The sequence below is a fragment of the Procambarus clarkii genome, chromosome 41, assembly GCF_040958095.1.
Source record: "Procambarus clarkii isolate CNS0578487 chromosome 41, FALCON_Pclarkii_2.0, whole genome shotgun sequence".
NCBI lineage: Eukaryota > Metazoa > Arthropoda > Malacostraca > Decapoda > Cambaridae > Procambarus > Procambarus clarkii.
The window spans coordinates 17,516,512-17,542,664 of record NC_091190.1 but is presented as its reverse complement, the minus strand read 5'-3'; the positions used below and the strand labels follow the sequence as shown (position 1 = coordinate 17,542,664).

At 45.5% G+C, this 26,153-nt stretch overlaps 1 protein-coding gene across 1 annotated transcript in view; it reads left to right on the top strand.

Annotated features, from left to right (window-relative positions):
• The first annotated feature begins 1,804 nt into the window (after nucleotides 1–1,804).
• The window catches only part of LOC138373133 (uncharacterized PPE family protein PPE16-like), a 41,800-nt gene continuing 17,451 nt past the window's right edge, over nucleotides 1,805–26,153 (top strand). The window contains exons 1-2 of the mRNA XM_069339148.1: nucleotides 1,805–1,861; nucleotides 2,930–3,013. Coding sequence (XP_069195249.1) covers nucleotides 1,805–1,861; nucleotides 2,930–3,013 — 141 coding nt within the window. The remainder of the gene's footprint in view (nucleotides 1,862–2,929; nucleotides 3,014–26,153) is intronic.

The window sequence follows — 26,153 nt, the reverse complement described above, 5'->3', positions numbered from 1 at the left end:
CTCCTCGTAGCTCATACCTCTCAGCTCAAACCTCTCATACCTGTGTGTGTGTGTGTGTGTGTGTGTGTGTGTGTGTGTGTGTGTGTGTGTGTGTTCGTGCGTGCGTGTCAGCGTTCGTGTGTGTGTGTGTGATAAAAAAAAAGGCCAGGGGAGAAAAAACTCTGGAAAAAGAGACTTTGAATATTTTTCTATTTCGAAAGTCAGGCGTTTTCTTCTGGTGTTTAAAACTGAAATTTTGTCTTTTTTTGCGAGCCTTTCAAGTCTTATTATTTTTATGAATATATATATATATATATATATATATATATATATATATATATATATATATATATATATATATATACATATATATATATATATATATATATATATATATATATATATATGTCGTACCTAGTAGCCAGAACGCACTTTTTGGACTACTATGCAAGGCCCGATTTGCCTAATAAGCCAAGTTTTCCTGAATTAATATGTTTTCTCTAATTTTTTTTCTTATGAAATGATAAAGCTACCCATTTCATTATGTATGAGGGAAATTTTTTTTTATTGGAGTTAAAATTAACGTAGATATATGACCGAACCTAACCAACCCTACCTAACCTAACCTACCTAACCTAACCTAACCTACCTAACCTAACCTAACCTACCTAACCTAACCTAACCTACCTAACCTAACCTACCTAACCTAACCTAACCTAACCTAACCTAACCTAACCAACCCTACCTAACCTAACCTAACCTAACCTAACCTAACCTAACCTACCTAACCTAACCTAACCTAACCTAACCTAACCTAACCAACCCTACCTAACCTAACCTAACCTAACCTAACCTAACCTACCTAACCTAACCTAACCTACCTAACCTAACCTAACCTAACCTAACCTAACCTATCTTTATAGGTTAGGTTAGGTTAGGTAGCCGAAAACGTTAGGTTAGGTTAGGTTAGGTAGGTTAGGTAGTCGAAAAAACATTAATTCATGAAAACTAGGCTTATTAGGCAAATCGGGCCTTGCATAGTAGGCTGAGAAGTGCGTTCTGGCTACTAGGTACGACATATATATATATATAATATATATATATATATACGTATATGAGTATATATATATATATATATATATATATATATATATAATATTATTTTTTTTACTGGATTTCATGAGGGTGATAGTGAGGACGATTTCAGGAGATAAGAGTGGTGGAGGAAGTTGTAAACCTTTCGAAAGATTACCGAGCGCTTCCTGTGCCAGTCTCACGCAATTGGCTGCCAAGGTACATATCAACGCTCCTTCAAGACATTTCTAGTAAAATAATGCCCAACAACCTCCACTTTAGTGGCTTCCAAAGTTCCAGACGTAGAGCCGTGAAGGAACTTTTTTTGATAAGGAGCTCAGGAAGAGGAAAAAAATATACAGAAAAATAGGAAGATCGAATAATAATAATAATAATAAGGAAGTAGAGTAATAAAATACTGATAATAAATTAGTGGGAGGGGATGAAGACTAATTAGAGGAGAACCGGAATCGCTTTTCGAACCATGGTACGAAAATGGGTTCGAAGCCTCATGGTGGTGAATGGTGTATCTTATGGTCCTATAAGCGGGAGGAGAAAGAAAGGGGAACCTTTCCCATTAAAAAAAGGGAATTAAACATTAACATCCAATTCTCCACTGCTTCTGGAATGCACAAATATTAACTCCTTTAAAATAAAGAATACCCCCTGAATAGTCTTGAGGAATACCGAATACTTAAGTCGCTCGCAATATCATACTTTCATACAGTATATACAGGAATACCGGACGTGCATGGCGTATTTAAAGAGAGAAATATCTGATAATTTTCGAGGTCCCAAGAAATGTCGGGTAAAAATTGTAAATAATGTATTTTTTGCGTTTTCGAGGAGACGATCTTGATCCGGCTGTAATTACATTAGTATACAGGATGTAAAGAGGGAAGTTGAGGAGTACTCGTCTCCCGTAAGACAAGAGAAGAGAGGAAGATTCGCGTCACGTAAGAGGAGAGAAAATGCACATACTCATGTCCCCCCCCCCCACACACCCCTGAGAAAAGGGGGCACTCGGTAGCACATCTTGAGACAATTAAGATGTATGAGGCGGAGAATGTGAAGAGAAGAAAGAGGCTTGTGCTAACCCTTCCTCCAGGAAACGACAGGAATCTTGAGCTGGGATTCATTCAACTTTGACGCATCCTTCCTACGAAACCTGTGCATCTTTCCCACACCCATGGCGGCTTTGTTTACATTTGTTGAACCGTTTATGAGCTCCGAAGCACTATTGGGTTGTTTATAATAATTGCAAATGATGATAATTACACCCTGAGAGCGTCCAGGAGAACGCCTTAAGGATAATCTCTTGACTTAAGGTGAGGTCTTTGAATCTTAGAATCTAGAGATAAAGTCTTAGCTCTAAGACTTAATGTAAGGTCTTAGAATCAGAGGAAAGCACTATAATGACCAGACCACACACTAGAATGTGAAGGGACGACGACGTTTCGGTCCGTCCTGGACCATTCTCTAGTCGATTGTGAGAATGGTCCAGGGAGAATTGATTGAGAATGGTCCAGGGCGGACCGAAACGTCGTCGTCCCTTCACATTCTAGTGTGTGGTCTTGTCATCATACTTTAGCCACGTTATTGTGACTCATCGCCTGAAAGCACTATAAGTCATTGGCTATATTTTGGCCAAAGGCAGACTTTGGAGGTTGAAGATTCAGACTTTGATCGGCTTAATTGTTTTTTTTAATATCTCAGACGTGATCAAGGTCGACAATAAGTAAGGTGTTGTGTAGTTGTTGGCGTAATGTCAACTCATATGCATTCCTATGAGGTTTCCAGCAGTAGGCATATGCACCTATATACTTTCAGTAGGCCTATACACCTATATACTATATGCAGTTCCTTTTTATTTCAGTTTGTATATGCTGAAACCTACGGAACACCAGTTAATCAGTTTGAGGATATACCCCTTCCATCCCTCCCACCTTCAGAGAAAGAGGTACGTGGGGGAATTATTTCACGTACAGTAAGGTAGAGCGACACGCTCTCTCGTACAGGGGGCTAGATTCACGAAGCAGTTACGCAAGCACTTACGAACCCGTACATCTTTTCTTAATCTTTGGCGGCTTTGTTTACAATTATTAAACAGTTAATGAGCTCCAAAGCATCAGGAGGCTGTTTATAACAATAACAACAATTGATTGGGAAGTTTTCATGCTTGTAAACTGTTTAATAAATGTAACCAAAGGCGTCAAAGATTGAGGAAATATGTACACGTTCGTAAGTAGTTGCGTATCTGCTTCGTGAATCTGGACCCAGGTCTGCGTTACAGCCACAGACAACAGTTACAGCTGTGGTGTTTTTTTCTTCGAATAAACCCACTAGTTTATATTAAAAACAAATCGTCATGGAACAATCTTTGTGTCATTTAAAATTCATTGTTTACAGCAAGTCAGCTGATCCAAACTATTGGAAACCCACATCTTTCTGCTCTAAGTTACTGTGCTCTTCCCACAGGCCCTTGACCAGGTAGAGCTGTAGGGGGGGGGGTGTTAGGCGCTTGCATATAAGGCTTTAAGGATAAGGCACATTTCCTTTCACCTACTGCATCTGTTCACCTAGCAGTTTTTTTTTCTACCACAGACGTGGCCACACATTAACAATGCTAACCAGCATATATACATTTTCTTCTGTCCTCCATGGACAGGGTTAGAGAAATGTTAAACATAGAGTTCAAGGGTTTATTGAACACTCAACCACAGAAGGTGATTCGGTGCTTTTAAAATGCTAAGCTAACCTACATACGTAAATACATAGTGAGTATATAGGTACTCAGGAGTTAGTCAGCTTATTGTGAGGTTGCATCCTTGGAGGGGGTCAGTAATTCGGCCTTGGCAGAGGGGGAATATGGACCTCGATAAATGCGTAAAAACGTGTATGCATACACTCTGGCTTCCTGTCCCCCTCCTCGACACAATGAATTATATTAACGACCTGATGGGACTCCCCACCTCGCAGGTCGGGAGTCCTAATATAAGTACTAAGTACTTATATACTTATACTATACTATAAGTACCTGATATAAGTAAGAAAATAAGTACGAACAGCTCTATCGCTTGTAACACTTTGTTTTTGTCATAGTCTTTCTCTTCACGCAACAACAGTTACATTGTTTTTGTTTTTTTTAATTGGGCGAGCTCAACACACGCCGGAAATGACGGGCGGCGGGGGACATGCAGCTCTGTTTTTACTCCAACCCGCCACAAAACCTGTCTTTTTGAGAAAGAAACGAGTGCTCGTTTTCTTTGGGTTATGGAATGCCCGGTTTCCCCTTGTGTTCCGGCATTCACATTTCTTTCCGCGTTTGTAATGTTTTATTTTTGAGTTTCCTCTTTCCGTTTCGTGTGTGTGTGTGTGTGTGTGTGTGTGTGTGTGTGTGTGTGTGTGTGTTCTTGTATCGTGTTCATTTGTTAGCCGCCTTTGCGCCTAGTTCCTTGTTCGTGCGAATCTCTCTCTCTCTCTCTCTCTCTCTCTCTCTCTCTCTCTCTCTCTCTCTCTCTCTCTCTCTCTCTCTCTCTCTCTCTCTCTCTCTCTCTCTCTATATATATATATATATATATATATGCAAACAAGCCTGAATGGTCCCCAGGACTATATGCGACTGAAAATCCGTGATGGTCAAGCGGATTAAGGCGCCCTGTAGTTACCAGTAGCGTTGCTCCTGGGAGTATGGGTTCGAGTCACTTCTGGGGTGTGAGTTTTCAGTCATATATATATATATATATATATATATATATATATATATATATATATATATATATATATATGCTCTCCTCCAAATTGGTATATTCTGCTATGCGTTCCCCGTTCCGGAAACACTTATTTTCAAGCGTGTTCGTTATCTGGACTTTGATAACGCTCTCTTGCCTCGCTTATCTTAAGTACAGACCAAGAACGTCGGTCATTCCGTTGCTTCCATGAGGCAAAAGTTAGTTATAAGCGAGTGTCTGAAGAAATGTATATTTTTTAAGGCGACTTTTAAGTTGCTTTAAGTTACCCCGCTCACGCCGTCAGAAAGATTTCTTTTTTTTTAAGTGTTCTTATCGTTTATTAGACCGTAATGAGAGGTCAGAATTGTGGTAGTTTAGCGCGGGTGATTACCCCAGCCCATCCTCAAGTCCCGCTCGTCTAAGGTGTTTGGTGTGTGTGTGTGTGTGTGTGTGTGTGTGTGTGTGTGTGTGTGTGTGTGTGTGTGTGTGTGTGTGTGTGTGTGTGCACGGGGTAGGAGAAGGAGGTAAAAGTATCTCTTCAAAGTACCCTGACCAGCCCCTGGCCAAGTGAGGGGGGACTCTCTCTCTCTCTCTCTCTCTCTCTCTCTCTCTCTCTCTCTCTCTCTCTCTCTCTCTCTCTCTCTCACTCTCACTCTCTCTCTCTGATGGTATAAGCGTATAGAAAGAGGGGTGGGGGCCCCTGAAACGCTGGAAATATATGATACAGTGTAAGGTTGAGGGAATATGGTGGTATTCCCAGGCGGACCTATAGAGTTTCAGCAGTATGTAAGGAAGACTATCACCGGTCACCCGTAGACTGGGTATATATCTGGATTTTAAAGGCCAGATATAAAGGATTATAATTGTATTTTCTTTTATTTTCCCGTGATCAAAATAATAGTTGTATAATTTAAAAAAAAATTGGCCATGATGCGAATAATAAGATGCGTGGTGGGGATCGCTCTAGCACCATGTTAAATGTCACTCTTTTCAATTATGTCAACCCTAATTCCACCATGCTGAGAACGTACCCCCCCCCCCCCCCCATAGAAATCAGCACTCAGTATTCGGCGAAATATTTCTTCAGGTGTAGAATGAGGGACATCAAGTTTCAGGTGTAGTTGAGGTCAATCATTTCAGGGGTAAGTGTGGACATCAACTTCAGGTGTAAGTGTTGATATCATCTTCGGATGTAGGTGTGGGCATCAAGCCAGGCAGGAAGTCAGCAATAAGTGTGAAGATGGTTACTTTAGATTCGTCTTGAACATTTCCTCTGTGGTTCAAAAGAGGCCACGGTGGATGAGATGATGACTCGGTGGATGAGGTGATGATTCGGTGGATGAGATGATGGCACGGTGGATGAGGAGAGAACACGGTGGATGAGGAGAGAACACACCCTACGAGGACAGAACATGAGGTGTTGGGGGTTATAGGAAGAACACATAGAGATCGAGAACGCACAAAATCCTGAATAGAGACTGAACGAGGGGGGAAAATAAGAACAGAAATTTGAGTAAGAGAACGAGCACAAATGGACAAAATGGAAGAGAACAAAAGAGATGATGAAAGAGAACATGAGAGAGAAAGAATGCTCCGTCTAGTCTTCAGACCACAGATAGTCATCACAGGGAGTCCCTCATCAACACAGCACCAGACTAGGGACCACCACCATCACTCATCACTGGCACAACGACACCCTTTCCTTTTCCACCGCCTACTCTTCCCCTCCTCTCCCATCCCCTCCCCCCATTTTCCTTCTTCATCCTCCCCCCCCCTAACTGCACATTTGCCTACACCTGTTCCTCTCTCTGTTCCGCCTCCTGAGTGGCCGAACAGATGACATGGTTAATGACGTCGAACTGGAGGTGGCCACACAGACCATACCCAGTGGAACAATCGACAAGAGGAGGGCCACACAGACCATACCCAGTGGAACAATCGACAATAGGAGGCCACACAGACCATACCCAGTGGAACAATCGACAAGAGGAGGCCACACAGACCATACCCAGTGGAACAATCGACAAGAGGAGGGCCACACAGACCATACCCAGTGGAACAATCGACAGGAGGAGGCCACACAGACCATACCCAGTGGAACAATCGACAAGAGGAGGGCCCCACAGACCATACCCAGTGGAACAATCGACAGGAGGAGGCCACACAGACCATACCCAGTGGAACAATCGACAAGAGGTGGCCACACAGACCATACCCAGTGGAACAATCGACAGGAGGAGGGCCACAAAGACCATACCCAGTGGAACAATCGACAAGAGGAGGGCCACACAGACCATACCCAGTGGAACAATCGACAAGAGGAGGGCCACACAGACCATACCCAGTGGAACAATCGACAGGAGGAGGCCACACAGACCATACCCAGTGGAACAATCGACAGGAGGAGGCCACACAGACCATACCCAGTGGAACAATCAACAAGAGGAGGGCCACAAAGACCATACCCAGTGGAACAATCGACAGGAGGTGGCCACACAGACCATACCCAGTGGAACAATCGACAAGAGGTGGCCACACAGACCATACCCAGTGGAACAATCGACAGGAGGAGGCCACACAGACCATACCCAGTGGAACAATCAACAAGAGGAGGGCCACACAGACCATACCCAGTGGAACAATCGACAGGAGGAGGCCACACAGTTACTGCCTGGCGATCCCGCTGTTAAGACATCGTTTAGTGTTGATTAGTTGCCTTAAGTAGTTATTAGAGAGCTGGGAACAAATGGCGACCAGAGGCAAGTGGGAGGAGTCCCAGCGCTGGCTAATTGTCCCCGGAGTGTGTGTAGCTAGCGGCTCCTAGCGGCTCCTAGTGGCTCCTAGTGGCACCTAGTGGCTCTTTAGTGACTCCTAGCGGCTCCTAGTGGCTCCTAGCGGCTTCTAGTGGCTCCTAGTGGCTCCTAGTGGCTCCTAGTGGCTCCTAGCGGCTCCTAGCGGCTCCTAGCGGCTCCTAGCGGCTCCTACCGGCTCCAAGCGGCTCCTAGCGGCTTCTAGCGGCTCCTAGCGGCTCCAAGCGGCTCCTAGCGGCTCCTACCGGCTCCAAGCTGCTCCTAGCGGCTTCTAGCGGCTTCTAGCAGCTCCTAGCGGCTCCTAGCGGCTCCTAGGGGCTCCTAGCGGCTCTTAGCGGCTCCCAGCGGCTCCTAGCAGCTCCTAGCCGCTCCTAGTGGCTCCAAGCGGCTCCTAGCGGCTCCTAGCGGCTCCCAGCGGCTCCTAGCAGCTCCTAGCGGCTCCTAGCAGCTCCTAGCGGCTCCTAGCGGCTCCTAGCAGCTCTTAGCGGCTCCTAGCGGCTCCTAGCGGCTCCTAGCGGCTCCTAGGACACCATAAGAGACGACACCGTGGGAGGCGACACTATGGGAGACAGTTTAGACCACCCATTGTATATACACTCCATCACCTCCACAAGCCCCATGGGAGAGACCAATATTACTGCATATAACCTCAGCAGAAACAAACAGGGAAGAGCAGGTAAACACACACACACACACACACCACACACACACACACACACACACACACACACACACACACACACACACACACACACACACACACATACTCACACACACTCACGGAGGAATTCAGCAAACACCAAGATACACTAAGTCAGGTTGAACAATTAACTTTGGGAGACGTGCTGACTTGTCATGGATGTCACATTATGTCGTTGAGGGGGGGAGGGGGGGGGCTGATGTCCCAGCTGGGAGGGGGGGAAGAGGAGGGGGGGGGGAGGATGTCCCAGCTGGGAGGGGGGAGGGGGGGGAAGAGAGGGGGAGGGGAAGGTGAGATTAGGAAAGGTTGGGGGAGGAGGAGGAGGAGGAGTTGGGAACACGGAAATGCTGTTACAAGCTGATAACATTGTCCTTATCGGTGACAGAGGAGAAGAACTGAAATTTATTTTGAAGATAAAATATGCAACAGGAGGTGGGATGGGGTGGGTGGTTAGAGGGGGGAGGGGGTGGTTAAGTAAGAGTAAGATAGTGCTGTGTGGTAAAGGAAGTACGTAAGAGCGGCGTCGATTGTCTGAAGGTGGTAGTAAGTATCTGTTATAATGATCCAGGATGTAATTTCAGTGGTAATATTAAGGAGATTGGCTTCAAGAGGATAGGGGTGGGGGGCAGTTGGCCTTGAAAGGTCGACAGGTAGCGTGGAAGTCTTGCACTGTGTCTTATTCTGGGTTAGGAGATCGAGGGATACCGCCTTCGTGCGCTCTTAATTAGATCTAGACTAGTTGAAGGCTTTAACAGAGAAAGAGAGAGAGTGAGAGAGAGAGAGAGAGAGAGAGAGAGAGAGAGAGAGAGAGAGAGAGAGAGAGAGAGAGAGAGAGAGAGAGAGAGAGAGAGAGAGAGAGAGAGACAGAGAGAAGAGAGAGAGAGAGAGAGAGAGAGAGAGAGAGAGAGAGAGAGAGAGAGAGAGAGAGAGAGAGAGAGAGAGAGAGAGAGAGAGAGAGTTATTATACTAAACAGAGTGGAGGGGGAAATCTTACAGGTCAACAATTTTCGTGTTTAACGATAGCATCACTATATCCGGTTAACTAACTCGCTCCTGACATCTTGATTGTTTACAGCTGTTTCCTGACGCACCGCTGACGTGCGTCAGCTGATCTTTGCCTTCACAGCTGTTCCTCATCAGCTGATCTTCTCAGCTGATCTTCAAAGCATGTTCCCAAAGGTAAACTAATTGTAGCGTAAAGGATATGTTTTCAGCACGCGCTTGTCGCAATACTGATGACAGACAGTCAGTCAGTCAGACAGACAGACAGTTTGACAGTCAGACCGTATGACTGTAACAGCAGAGGCTGATCACAACAAGTGTAGCTCACACACTACCAGCTGTTCACCAGCTGTTCACCAGCTGTTCACCAGCTGGTCCCAGGTGAGTGTTCAGGATTGATGTCATTGAGGCTCTCACACTATGGGGCATATTAAGAGGCCTCGGATTCACACCGGGGGGGGGGGGGGGGAGAGAAAATAACGCCGTTGAATCAACGTTAACTCGACGTTGAAATAACGTTAATAAGTTGAATTTACGTTGATATTGGATTTTGTGCCCTCTGGGAAATAATGGCATTGACGTAAAAGACAAAAAGTTCACATTTTTTCCCCATGAGAGCTCAGAGAGAGACTCTGAACGCTTTCCCTGAAAACAAAACACACACAAAAAAAGAATAATTATTGAGCTGTTTGGGTTGACCATGACAGCTGAACCAGCCCGACGTCCTTACGTACCTGAAACGGTCCCTTGAAATGCTGGTCAGAACCATTTAACCCCCTTTCCTCTGCCCCTTTTGGTCGCAGTGACACGATAATTGACGCCTGGTGGTGATCCTTCGGCGGCCACGGTTGAGAATAGTCTTCAGAGAGGCACATGTCATCCCCTCGGAGGAAACTTTATATATAGGGGGCATCGTAACCTGGTGGATAGCGCGCAGGACTCGTAATTCTGTGGCGCGGGTTCGATTCCCGCACGAAGCAGAAACAAATGGGCAAAGTTTCTTTCGCCCTATGCCCCTGTTACCTAGCAGTAAATAGGTACCTGGGAGTTAGTCAGCTGTCACGGGCTGCTTCCTGGGGGTGGAGGCCTGGTCGAGGACCGGTCCGCGGGGACACTAAAGCCCCGAAATCATCTCAAGATAACCTCAAGATATATCCTTACCCTGTGATGATTTCGGGGCTTAGCGTTCCCCGCGGTCCCGGTCCTCGACCAGGCCTCCTGTCTCCTTGTGTATAGTCTTTGCATGGGAAGACAAATGTCCTCCTTATGTCCTCTTCTCTCCCATATCTCTGTTCCTCCTCCTGTATCCCCTACCTCCGCCCCCCCCCTTTCCCACATTCACAGGGAGGGTCTTTGGTCAGCAATAGCACTAATGCAGTAACGCTGGTAACGGCTGTGATACCACGTATAACCGTAGTAATAACGGTAGAATATGTTGACCAAACCACACACTAGAAAGTGAAGGGACGACGACGTTTCGGTCCGTCCTGGACCATTCTCAAGTCGATTGTGTAGCTTAGTCTATGTAGCCTCCCCGTGACGCCCCGCTTAGCTCTGTGTACCTGGCTCCATCCAGTACGGCTTCCAGGATGATCCCCAAATTATGACTTTTTAAGTTGTTTTTTTTATTTCCCCCCACCTGGTAGAAGACCGGGCCGCGGGGACACTAAAGCCCCGAAATCATCTCAAGATAACCTCAAGAAGATAACCACCTTGTGAAAGCTGTCACCCTCTTGTAAGAGTCAGCCCGTAACGTGGACATTTTAATGGTGAGCGCCGTCCAGCGTCGCGTGGAACTGTAGTCTTCAACTCAGGAGGACTTTAGGGCCAAATGGCGTTAACAAGGGCTCGGCTGACAAGGCCCTTTTTTATGAGAGAAAAGTCACAGTGTTTGGATGAAATGTTATATATCGCTAGAGGGCACAATTACATTTTAAATTTGATTATATAACATTAGCACGGGGCCCCCTGACGCAGGCTCAGGAGCTAATGAGGGCCCCTGTAACTCCACGGGACAACTTGAGAGCCATTTGCCCGGATGAGTCGAGACGGATATAAATGATAAGGTCCAATCACGGCAATCACACCACACATTACCCCGTCAGGACGGCCCTTATAGCTGGCTGCTCCCACGTTCTCCAGCCCTTTCTTCCCACCTCTACCTGGCCCTTCCCTTCTGCTTCGCCAGCTTCTTCCCCCCCTCCCACCTTCTTCCCTTCCACCTGCTTCCCTCCCACCTGCTTCCCTCCCACCTGCTTCCTCTGCCTCGGCCTCTTGCGTCATATTAATGACATTATATTAATGTCTATAACACTGTAAAGAGTCTATAACGTATATTAATGTCTATAACACTGTAAAGAGTCTATAACGTATATTAATGTCTATAACACTGTAAAGAGTCTTATTTTGGGTCTCCTGTGCCACTCTTCTGCTACTCCTCGCTTTCACTCATCGTCTAATTGTAAATTAACGTTAGGATTTTCTATGTCATCGTCATGTCCCCACACTTCCCCTGCCTCACTTGCCCTACCTCCCATACCAAGCACTCGCTTAGCCTCCCTTCTCCGGCAGCTCTCGCCACATCTACCCCCATACCACGTCGAGAACGCCAGCTTCTTGTCCGATCAGCGAAGTTAAGCAACGTCGGGGTTGGTTAGTACTTAGATGGGTGACCGCCTGGGAACACCATATGCTGTTGACATTTAAGTAAGGAAGGGGGTTAGAATATAGCCTAAACTACTCTATCCTTTTGACTTGAACCACACCTACACAGCACAACTAATACCTGTAACACAATATAGAGCACGATACATAACACGACTCTGCATGACACGACTCTACACGACACAACTCTATACGAAACGACTCTACACGACCCAACTCTGCACGACACGACTCTACACGACACAACTCTATACGAAACGACTCTACACGACCCAACTCTGCACGATACGACTCTACACGACACAACTCTATACGAAACGACTCTACACGCCCAACTCTGCATGACACGACTCTACACGACACAACTCTATACGAAACGACTCTACACGACCCAACTCTGCACGACACGACTCTACACGACACAACTCTATACGAAACGACTCTACACGACCCAACTCTGCACGACACGACTCTACACGACACAACTCTATACGAAACGACTCTACACGACCCAACTCTGCACGACACGACTCTACACGACACAACTCTATACGAAACGACTCTACACGACCCAACTCTGCACGACACGACTCTACACGACACTAAGTACCGACTGCGAACACAGGATCTCGCCTCACTGAAGATGAGCAAAAAAACAGGAGGGACATGACGATGACATAGAAAATCCTCACGTTAATTTACAATTAGACGATGAGTGAAAGCGAGGAGCAGGAAAAGAGTAGCACAAGAGACCTAAAATGAGACTCTTTACAGTGTTATAGACTTTAATATACGTTATAGACTCTTTACACTGTAAAGAGAAGACTCTTTACGTTATTATAGACCTTTAAGGAGAATGATTTACTGAAAGAAGCCGTTGTACCTAACTCACTTCGCAATTTAAAACTGAAACAGGTCTAGTAAAATGAGAGAAGAATTAAACCACTGTTTTTTAAACCCCCAAACGTTTGAAAGGCTGGGACGTAGAGCTATATATATATATATATAGCTCTCAACCTGCACTTCTAGGTAGGTACTTCTACCTGAGTACAATTTAAGTGAGTGTACACGACGTAGCAGAAAACATCGCTACACTAGACGTAGTAGCGGAGTGGGTTACAACCAACTCAACACAATCAACACTCCAGCCAACACACACACACACACACACACACACACACACACACACACACACACACACACACACACACACATACACACACACACACACACACACACACACGACACACACACACACACACACACACACACACACACACACACACACACACACACACGACACACACACACACACACACACACACACACACACACACGACACACACACACACACACACACACACACACACAACACACGACACACACACACACACACACGACACACACACACACACACACACAACACACGACACACACACACACACACACACACACACACACACACACACACACACACACACACACACACACACACACACACACACACACACACCCACACACACACACACACCATCCAGCTACAGTGTTGCCAGCGCGTCATTACACCCCCTTCAGTATAGCCATGACTGATGAAGATGACACACCCTGAGTCTCCAGTGCGCTCCTCTGAGATATATTACAAGTTGAAAGCACCACCACTTCCCCCCCCACCTTCTCCCCCCTCCCCCCCACCCACTCCCCCCTCCCCTTCCCCCCCCCCCACCCCCCGTGTCCGGCTAAAGAGCACGCTGTCAGTCGTATCTGTCTACCACACGTTCGTCAGCTGAAGGAACGGAACGAACCAAATAGGGAACAGGGGAACGAGGCTGAAGCAACAAGCAGTGACTGAGACACTGCGATGACCGGATGATGATGAATGGTGATGATAATGATGATAATGATGAAGTAAAAAAGAGGTACAGTGAGAAGTGAAATGATTAGTTAATAATACGTATTTGCGAGACCAAGGGACTCGCGGGAGGGGAGCACATGTTATAATGATCATTATAGTCTCTTCTAGACATTAGTTGACTATCCATTCGTGTGTGTGTATTTACCGTTTTGTTCTTGTTAAGTTGTATTGCCTTGTGCAGGGCTGGACCTGTGTGTTTGTGTACCCGCAGCGATTAAACCCACGAATGGGTGGACTCGTAAATAAGTCTGGGCCAGGATTTAACAAGTATTTACGCATCGACTTACGAATCTGCACATCTTAACAAATATTTACGCACCCACTTACGAATCTGCACATCTTAACAAATATTTACGCACCCACTTACGAATCTGCACATCTTAACAAATATTTACGCACCCACTTACGAATCTGCCCATCTTAAATATTTACGCACCCACTTGCGAATCTGAACATCTTAACAAGTATTTACGAATCCACTTACGAATCTGCACATCTTAACAAATATTTACGCACCCACTTACGAATCTGCCCATCTTAAATATTTACGCACCCACTTACGAATCTGAACATCTTAGCAAGTATATACGAATCCACTTACGAATCTGCACATCTTAACAAATATTTACGCACCCACTTACGAATCTGCCCATCTTAAATATTTACGCACCCACTTACGAATCTGAACATCTTAACAAGTATTTATGAACCCACTTACGAACCTGAACATCTTAACAAGTATTTACGCACCCACTTACGAATCTGCCCATCTTAACAAGTATTTACGCATCCACTTACGAACCTGCCCATATTTTCTCAATCATTGGCGATTTTGTTTACATTTATTAAACAGATTATAAGCATCGAAAATTTCCAGTCAAATATTATTATTGTTACAAACAGCGGCCTGCTGCTTCAGATCTCATAAACTGTTGAATATATGTAAACAAAGCCACGTCAGCTGTCGTCATTATATCGAAAAGTGAGAGTCGATTTTCACATGAAGATTGACTACATTAACCAATAGGAATATATATATATATATATATATATATATATATATATATATATATATATATATATATATATATATATATATATATATATATATAAATGCGAACAAGCCTGAATGGTCCCCAGGCATATATGCAACTGAAAACTCCACACCCAGATGTGACTCGAACCCATACTGCCAGGAGCACTATGGTCGAGTGGTTAAGGTCTCCTGTACACCAGTTGCATAGTTCTCCTGGCAGTATGGGTTCGAGTCACTTCTTTGATGCGGAGTTTTCAGTTATATATATGAATGTATAGTTCATATACAGTCCCTCTCCTTCATGAAATATATATCAAGAATGTTTGGTTAATATTTCACGAAGAGACTTTGAGAAAATGATTCGGGTGTGTTCGGTTACACACTATATTTCTTAAAGCATTTAACTTAAGGCTACCCCAATCAGCCTATGTACGTCCCATACCCCACAGTATCTCCCCTGCAAATTTGGGTGACTCTAAACCCAGACGTCTGGCCTCCAACTCTGAACAGACAGAACGATAGACTGACAGACAGAAAGATAGACTGACAGACAGACATACAGACAGAGACATTCTCTCTCTTATAGTTCAGATCTCCTTTAGGCGTATATCGAGGTGTCTCCTCAACACCACAACAGTTGCCTAACTCCTGGGGTACCCATTTATTGCCAGGTGAACAGAGGCATTCGATAAAAGAAAACGTGCCCAACCATTTCCGTCCCACCCGGGAATCGCAGCCGGAATCCCCGATTGTAGGTGGATATGGAGCGGAAAGGTTTAAGCAAGATTAAAAGTAAGAGTATAGAGAAGAAAGAGAATCAGAGAAACGAATGAGGAGAGAGAGAGAGAGATGGGAGGAAGAGATAAAAATACCTCGATAGCCCAAGGTTGTTTTTTTTTTCTTATCCTCTCGTCCTTGTCTCTCCTTCTTCCTAACTCCTTCCTCCGTGTTATCACTTCTACTCCTTCTCCCGCCTGCTCCTTAATTACCTCCTCCTTCTTCTTCTTCTCCTTCCCGTCATTATTTCTTCCCTCCCCTCCTCCGGGATATCGTAACTACCCCCTACTGAGTCAACAAAAATGCACTATGCAATGCTGGCGGTGGTGGTAGTGGTGATGGTAGTAGTAGTGGTGGTGGTAGTGGTGGTGGTAGTGGTGGTGGTAGTGGTGGTGGTAGTGGTGGTGGTAGTGGTGATGGTAGTGATGGTGATATTGGTGGCGGTAGTGGTGGTAGTGGTGGTGGTGGAGGTGCTAACCAATTAGTGTTTACCTATCAGTGACTACGTGAAGGTGAGGTTTAGCTCTTGACACCCCGCCATCTAGTCGTGATGGATACCTCTGGCAGCCTAATTAACCTATCCCTGACGTTCGAATTCTTTATCGAAGCTATCCTTAAGGTTGTGGATAGAGGTTCTTAACCTCTATCCTTCAAAGGTCCTAACCACCCGAACAAGCTAAGAGTGTTTCCTTAAGCAAAATTTCGAGTCGTTTCAGTTTTTCACCTTTCACCTCTTGTACCCTTGTGTTCATTTCTCTTAGTTTAAAGAGGCACGTTGGTCATCTCCGTCTTGTTTATTTCTCTCGGTATCTTTCGTGTTGTGATTATGTCTCCTCTTGTTTCTTTTCTCATTTAGGGTTTGTGAGATTCATCTTCTTTAACCTATTCTCGATTCTTAATTCTCTTGGTTTTGGTACTAATCTTGTTACAAATTTCTGAAGGTCTTCAATTTGTATTTTATGCTTCACGAGGTGAAGGTTAGAATTACAGAAAATTTAAATCACACACACACACACACACACACACACACACACACACACACACACACACACACACACACACACACACACACACACACACACACTGCCTCCCTATACCGACCAGATAAAAAGACTTGGGAGTACACATAACACCAAGACGAAACTCCTGAGGCTCATATAAATAGGATAATATCAGCAGCATACTCTACTGAAGCTAAAGTCACGATGCCATTTAGGAACCTTAAATAAGGAGGCATTTAGATCGCTGGACACTGCATACACGAAACCAGTCTTCAGAGTACGCCGCCCCATCCTGGAACCCCCCATCTAAAGAAACACAAACGGAAACTCGGAAAGGTACAGAAGTTTGCTATAAGGCTCGACCCAAAATTGTGAGGGATGGAGTATGAAGAGAGACTGAAGGAACTATACAAAATACTGAAGGGGGGGGATTGACAGAGTGGAAAACGATGAAATGTTCGCAATAATTACCAATAGAACAAGGATATAGAAAATAGAATAAGCCCAATAGAAATATAACTCATAGAGATGGTATATAAATATTGTTTTAACGTAAGAGTTGTGGGAAAATGGAATACACTAAAAGACCAGGTTGTGGAAGCCAACTCCACTCATCATATTAAAAGTATATATGATTTGGTAATAGGGCGAGGAGTCTTAGACAACCGGCAGGGGTCCAAGAGCTAAATGTTCACTCTTGCGTGTGTGTGTGTACATATAGGTGAGTTACACACGCAACTTAGCATACTGTGGATAACAATGCCTATCCGATCGCATCATTAACCGGCTGGTGATAATCAGTTTCCAGCTACGAGATGATATCAGAGTCGGGACTCTCAGACGGACCAATATACTGGCGCCAGTACTCACCTAGTTGTACTCACCTAGTTGTGCTTGCGGGGGTTGAGCTCTGGCTCTTTGGTCCCGCCTCTCAACCGTCAATCAACAGGTGTACAGGTTCCTGAGCCTATTGGGCTCTATCATATCTACACTTGAAACTGTGTATGGAGTCAGCCTCCACCACATTGCTTCCTAATGCATTCCATTTGTCAACCACTCTCACACTAAAAAAGTTCTTTCTAATATCTCTGTGGCTCATTTGGGCACTCAGTTTCCACCTGTGTCCCCTAGTGCGTGTGCCCCTTGTGTTAAATAGCCTATCTTTATCAACCCTGTCGATTCCCTTGAGAATCTTGAATGTGGTGATCATGTCCCCCTAACTCTTCTGTCTTCCAACGAAGTGAGGTTCAATTCCCGTAGTCTCTCCTCGTAGCAGTGTGTGTGTATATGTGTATGTATGTGTATGTTTAAGTATGACAGGCTCGTTGGAGCCTCGTTCAGAGGGACGGTGGTTGAGGACTATTCCAGAGCGAGTAAACCGAACACGCTCATAATCCACTACATTATCCTATAATGAGCCAGATGGCAGGTGTGGAGGTATAATCAGAGAAACAGTGGCTCGCTGTGTTGCGTTGCGCAGCTGCTGCTGGTGGTGGTGATGGTGATGGTGATGGTGATGGTGATGGGACCCCATTGGCCACCTTCAGTCACCTTCTCACCCGGCAATTAGAGGTGTTGCGATCGCGGGGATGTGTGTGTGGATAGAGAGGTGATGAAGGGTCGGTCCCAGCCCCAGGATTTATGGACTGACTTGGGGGTTGATGAAGATACGTATAGCACTGTCTGTGGACAACTTTTTGAGAAGTGATGAGTTAGTTGAGGAGTGGTTATCTTGAGATGATTTCGGGGCTTTTTAGTGTCCCCGCGGCCCGGTCCTCGACCAGGCTCCACCCCAGGAAGCAGCCTGTGACAGCTGACTAACACCCAGGTACCTATTTTACTGCTAGGTAACAGGGGGATAGGGTGAAAGAAACTCTGCCCAATGTTTCTCACCGGCGCCTGGGATCGAACCCAGGACCACAGGATCACAAGTCCAGCGTGCTGTCCGCTCGGCCTACCGGAGTGTGTTGAAGTCCTGTTTCGTTTCCTTTCACTCTATTTGTCCTCTCTACTTTCTTCAACCTTTTCTCCGTCTCTATTTCTCTCCCTTTTCTGGGCTGTCTACAACTCTACCTTCAAGGCATTAAGAGGGCGGGCTCCTAGACCTTTTCTAACCCCCCCTTTCTAGAAATGGGTCTCTCATCCAGAGATCACTATCACTATCCCAAGGCTGATCGTTCACGATGATTATGAATGCGATAATGACTGCGGTGATGCGGTTGATGGTGATGATATTCGCCGATAAAGAAGCCGATGCAGTCAGGTAGGAAGCGATGTAGTACCTGGAAACCCCCTCCCCCCCCCCTCACCCACCTTACCGTGTCCTCCGTCCCGCCCCCTCCCGTCCCTCTCCTGTCCCCCACCCCCCCGTACCCGTCACCCCTCTCTCCCCTACAAGATTAGTTGACTCTCCAGGGACACACACACGCAACCTGTCTTCTTGCCAAGAACGTCGCATTTCGATCGTATGCGTTACCTAAGGCAAAAATTTTCGTTTTCAACGTTTTCTTGACGTTGGGGAAACTTAGGAGGACGGGGCTGCACACTCACACACACACACACACACACACACACACACACACACACACACACACACAGGGTCAAACAACGTATCTAAACAAGAAGCTCACAATGATTAGCTTCAGCGGTATATCGGGACATCAACGAATATCACGATATAGTCCACTAGGAACATAAATAAGGAGGCACCTCCGATTACTGTGCACCATATACGCATGAAACCAGTGTTGGAATACGCAGAACTAGCTTGGAACCCCACCCCCCACCCCCTCCCCCACCCCCCACCCCCACCAAAAGAAGCACAGAACAAATCCTGAGAAAGTGGAAAGGTTTACAACCAAATTAGAACAAGACACGGAAAAGTCTAATCCTTGCAAAGAAAGGATTGACATAACGCAACTCCTCAAAGGCCTGGGAAGGAAGGAGACAGACACATATATATTTCTCGAGGGGATGGACACGATGGACAGGATGGATAGAATGAAGAGTAAAAGCTATCCGGACTAGACAACAGCACGACGAGTGACTATGATTTCTAGCTAGAAACTCTCTGGACCCGGTGGGATGGAAGGACGCATCAATTCAATTTTTGTAAACAAGTGGGAGCAAGAGACACGGTGGCACTAGTGAACAGGGGAGGTAGTGGACTTAAAGAGATGTAAGGAGTAATCCTATGAGCCACCATTTGGTCACCACTTGGTCCGGGAGACATCTCCCGTCACGCAGGGTGCAGTTGCGCCTCCACAGATCTCCAGTATCATCTTTTGATACTGGTAATGGCTCGAAAGGGCCACCACTTACGGGCTATTCATGCCCATGCCACCTCTTGGGTGGCTTAATCATCATCAATCAATCAATCTATGAGCCTGTGTCTCCAGCTAAAGTGAATGGTGCTACAGGAAGAGTTTATTCAATAAACAACTTCAGAAAGAACCACAACGACAAAACATGAGGAATGATTTTCATTCTACATTTGCTGATTAACGGCCGGAGAGACGGGGACGAGGGAACCCCCGACATTACTAGCTAGACATTGATGGCTAGACATTGCTAGCACATCTACAGGATTGCATATCCGCGAGCACACGGGAAATAACTAGTAAACGCCGCCTATTTCAATACGACACGGGAACATTTTTGTCCCGAATTGTTCAGGCAGAGGAGGAGGAGGAGGAGGTAGAGGGGGTTGACCAGACCACACACTAGAAGGTGAAGGGACGACGACGTTTCGGTCCGTCCTGGACCATTATCAAGTCGATTGTCAATCGACAACACAATCGACTTGAGAATGGTCCAGGACGGACCGAAACGTCGTCGTCCCTTCACCTTCTAGTGTGTGGTCTAGTCAACATACTTTAGCCACGTTATTGTGACTCATCGCCTGCAGGTAGGGGGGGGGGGTTGAGAATGATTTAGAGAAATATATTGTCCTTGACTGAAAATTTTAAGATTACTTTGGCAATCGGTGGAGAGAGAGATAGATAACAGATGGAGAGAGAGATAGATAACAGATACCCCAAGAGAAGAATCTGACAATGAATCAACCGTTGGGCAGAAGGGACAAAATGTGGACAGTTTACCTGCGTTCAGTTACTGTCCCAGCTGGTTGGATAGGGGTGGGTGGTATATCGTTGTTTATTGACCAAGTGGGGGTCAGAGTGGGGCGAGTGGTTACAGAAGTAGGTAGTTAGTGGTTGTTCTAAGACCGGGTCTTTTAGACGGGTGGGGGACGGACAGCAGACCATAACCTCATTTGTGAGCGATCTGTCAAAGTCCAGGAGGCCGGGGCTGTCGATGATGGGATGGCCGCGGGGCGGGTCATTAACTGCCCCTTTGTCACCCATTAACAAGCGTACCGGAAACCGGAGTGGGGCCATTAGCGCAAATATACCTGTATGTAAACAGTGAGAGAACGGGGCTTGGTGATTGGTGCTGTGGCGAGGCTTATTAAGCCGGGTGCTGTGACGGGGAGGAATGAATACTACGAACACCTCAACTTCTACGTCTCGCCCCTCCTCTACTGTACTACTACTACCGCCCGAACCACTACCTCTACTCCACCTCCAACTGCGCTCTAACAGCTGACGAGCCTACACCCACCACCACATCACTACCACAACACCACCCACCACCACATCACTACCACAACACCACCACCTACCACCACAACCCATCCACAACACCACCCACCACCATCCCATCCACAACACCACTCACCACCACCACATCACTACCACAACACCACTCACCACCACCACATCCCATCCACAACACCACCCACCACCACCACATCACTACCACAACACCACCCACCACCACCACATCACCCCCACAACACAGCACCACCTCCATCGTCACATCACCCCCCCTCTACCTCCCCCAGACAGCAACCATCCTCACACCCCACCATACAACCCATCCCCCAACCAAGAGTTCTACTCCTCCTCTCAAGTGTACCACAGTAAACGCCGGTAATTTGGCTCTTCCTGCAGACACCCCCAAAAAGGAAAGTGTGGAACACCTTTACACAATCATCTTCAGGTAAAGTTGGTACTAGCCCTTGAAGGAAGACCAAATAAACTTGAGTCACAACTTCCTGTGAACGATGGAGATGCGCTTCCAACAGGCAACAACATTTTTAATGGCAAAATTCCCCGCAAATAACTTATGTGCTTATGGCCACATAATAACGAGCACTCAAAGGAGCCGATGAGCACTCAAGGGAGCACTCAAGGGAGCCGATGTGTGCGCTTGAAGCTAGTGCACACACTCTTTCTCTGATCGGAGACTTAAAGGGTGATATTACATTCTAAATAATGTCTTAATTTAGTGGAAGTGTCCGCTGATCTTACCGTCAGCTAAGCAAGTAGCAGAGGGGAGGGGGGGGGGAACTGGCTGTCACCCACTGGTGTTTAAGTCATATTAAGTGGTTTACTGCGCGATTACTCTGGCGATTTTCTGCATTCTCTTGTTACAGTGGATGGAGATTTACTGTTTCGTGCTGGTAATTTACTGGTCACAAGTTCGAGCCTCTACTCAGTAGTGGATGTGGTTTACAATGTGGTTTACAATGTGGCTTACTCTACCTTCCTGCGGATTAATTTTATTTTTAGCTGTTTCTTTCCAAACTTCATCTTCCTAACGAATAGCTTGATGATGTTCTAGAGAGATATGGGAATTTTGCGCGTAGATTGTAACTATTTGTTGAATTGTTCGAATGTCTATGACAACTTATGTCTCTATGCACCTAGTCATAAACGTATTTGTATGTACGTCTGATATCATACTGCATGTGTAAAGTAAGAAATGTATATGTTTAGCAACCAGAATGTTCAATAATACGTTTTTGTCATGTATGTATATATGTATATGAACACGTTGTTCTTCGTTGCTGAAGTATTGTCCTTGTTACACCTCGCTAAAGCACAGTCCTTGTTACACCTCGCTAAAGCACAGTCCGTACTACACCTCGCTAAAGCACAGTCCTTGTTACACCTCGCTAAAGCACAGTTCTTGTTACACCTCGCTAAAGCACAGTCCTTGTTACACCTCGCTAAAGCACAGTCCGTACTACACCTCGCTAAAGCACAGTCCTTGTTACACCTCGCTAAAGCACAGTCCTTGTTACACCTCGCTAAAGCACAGTCCTTGTTACACCTCGCTAAAGCACAGTCCGTACTACACCTCGCTAAAGCACAGTCCTTGTTACACCTCACTAAAGCACAGTCCTTGTTACACCTCGCTAAAGCACAGTCCTTGTTACACCTCGCTAAAGCACAGTCCGTGTTACACCTCGCTAAAGCACAGTCCGTGTTACACCTCGCTAAAGCACAGTCCGTGTTACACCTCGCTAAAGCACAGTCCGTGTTACACCTCGCTAAAGCACAGTCCTTGTTACACCTCGCTAAAGCACAGTCCTTGTTACACCTCGCTAAAGCACAGTCCTTGTTACACCTCGCTAAAGCACAGTCCTTGTTACACCTCGCTAAAGCACAGTCCTTGTTACACCTCGCTAAAGCACAGTCCGTACTACACCTCGCTAAAGCACAGTCCTTGTTACACCTCGCTAAAGCACAGTCCTTGTTACACCTCGCTAAAGCACAGTCCTTGTTACACCTCGCTAAAGCACAGTCCGTACTACACCTCGCTAAAGCACAGTCCTTGTTACACCTCGCTAAAGCACAGTCCGTACTACACCTCGCTAAAGCACAGTGTAATTTCAGTGCGAGAAGCGTCGCAATACATTAAGCGTAATGACTGCTGGAGACTTCAACGTCCTACATATAGTGATCCAACCAGTGCGCTCCAAAGCCATATTTGTTTTTCCTGATGAGGGAGAAGGTTACTGCTTGGCACCGTTGGTGGGTAGAGGTGTGGGTTAGCTGCCGTGTGGTGTGGGGTCAGGTCTCGTGAGGTGTGGTCAACCCTCGCATGGTGTGGCCAGCCCTAATGTGGCGTTATATGCTAGGTTGTGATCGGCGGTGGTGCGGCGGGTTCAGCTGGCCAACCGTGTCATAGCTTCGAGCGTAGCGCTCTACGGCTACCGTGGTGCGATCTGGACTGCTGGAGCGTGACTTCTGAGGTGTGATTTTATGCTTTGAAGTGATGTCAGCTATTGTGGTCTGACTACTGGCTGCTGTGAAGTGATATCAGATGTTGTGGTCAGACCACTCGCTGTTGTGAAGTGATGTTAGCTGCTATGGTCTGAACCTAACGATTGGGGGAGTGTGTGGGGGGTGGGAAATTGGGAAGACATTTGTGGGGGAGATAATGGGAGTGTAGGATGGGGGAGTGTGTGTGGGGTGTGAGACAGAGGTAGAGAGAGAGAGAGAGAGAGAGAGAGAGAGAGAGAGAGAGAGAGAGAGAGAGAGAGAGAGAGAGAGAGATAGAGAGAGGGTGAAGATGTTTACAGTGATAAGGATAAATGTATTAATATATAGATACATTGATGGAGGTGTGAGGCGGCGAGTGGGTGTGTATATGGGTGTATGCAGAGACACAGGAAGGGTGTGTGGGGACGACATAGGCGCTACGACGACCCGGGTACCACCGGTTACCCCATATATATATATATATATATATATATATATATATATATATATATATTTTATGGGGTAACCGGTAATATAATATTAGGATATTTTGGTAGCAGTCTTTCTTGTAAACATATGTTGTTGAATATAACCGAAAGGGTAAGATTAATAATTCTAACACGAATCCTCTCAATATTTCTTACGTACTTCTTCACTGTCGAGGATAATTGATAAATTATCTCTCCAAAATTCATTCTTTATTTATGGTCTGACGCCTGAACGCGTTTCGTAATGCTTATTACATTTTCAAAGACTTAGTTTACAAACAAAATACATCATACTTATACTCGTTTTGGGTGAGGTACTTATACCTCACTTATATATATATATATATATATATATATATATATATATATATATATATATATATATAGTGAGACCCATAACACTATATAACACAATTTTTGTATAATTAGTACTTTTATTTTTTCTAGAATAAAATCTGTATTCAGTGCCCAAATTTAAATCAAAATTTATATTTTTTTTTTATTATAAGCAGGTAAACATAAATTTTTGTTGCAAACTTAAAAAAAACTGATGTAGATTTTTGGCACCACTTCCAGATAGAATGAATTTGGCTTGACACTAGTTCAGTAGCTATTTTTAATTATATTTATTGAAACCATGAACTAATCAACACCATCAACATATACGGTGGCGTCTAAAGACTGATAAGATAGGATCCTGCTGCTTTCAAAGTCGCTGTAATTTTCTCGTCTAATAAAAACCCGGGAAAGACAAAAATGGTGTTTCCGTGTCCGCTATACACGGATGACGTGACACTCAGTTAACCTGTGGAAGTGGTCAAGATGCAACGCAAACGTTCGAATTAACAGTAAATATGAGTGGAACGGTTGTTCCCCCTGGTGCGTTGGAACCATATAGTGTTCCAACGCCCTGCTAGCGTTGAAACAACAGAGTGTAGCGCTAGTGGCGGAACAATATCGCGTCGTGCTAGCGTTGAAACAACAGAGTGTAGCGCTAGTGGCGGAACAATATCGCGTCGTGCTAGCGTTGAAACAAAAGAACCCCATAACTAGCCATAGAACAATATCGCGTCGTGCTAGCGTTGAAACAAAAGAACCCCATAACTAGCCATAGAACAATATCGCGTCGTGCTAGCGTTGAAACAAAAGAACCCCATAACTAGCCATAGAACAATATCGCGTCGTGCTAGCGTTGAAACAAAAGAACCCCATAACTAGCCATAGAACAATATCGCGTCGTGCTAGCGTTGAAACAAAAGAACCCCATAACTAACCATAGAACAATATCGCGTCGTGCTAGCGTTGAAACAAAAGAACTCCATAACTAACCATAGAACAATACCGCGTCGTGCTAGCGTTGAAACAAAAGAACCCCATAACTAGCCATAGAACAATACCGCGTCGTGCTAGCGTTGAAACAAAAGAACCCCATAACTAACCATAGAACAATATCGCGTCGTGCTAGCGTTGAAACAAAAGAACCCCATAACTAGCCTTTGAAACAATATCGCGTCGTGCTAGCGTTGAAACAAAAGAACCCCATAACTAGCCTTTGAAACAATATCGCGTCGTGCTAGCGTTGAAACAAAAGAACCCCATAACTAGCCTTGGAACAATAGCGCGCCCAACTAGCATCGGAGAAACAGTGCGCCGAGCAAGCGCCCAAACTAGCCCAAGGTCCCAAACACACTCCCAGACATCTTTACAAACAGTATTTTCCAAGCCAGTGACGTATAGTGTTGAATTCTTACACAAGGGACCCCTCATTACTGCTATAATTTAGGGTACAGTAATCACTAATCAATTTCATTGATGATAGCCAGCATGCAGTAGACGTTTAATTATAGAAGTGAGGGCGAAAGGCAGT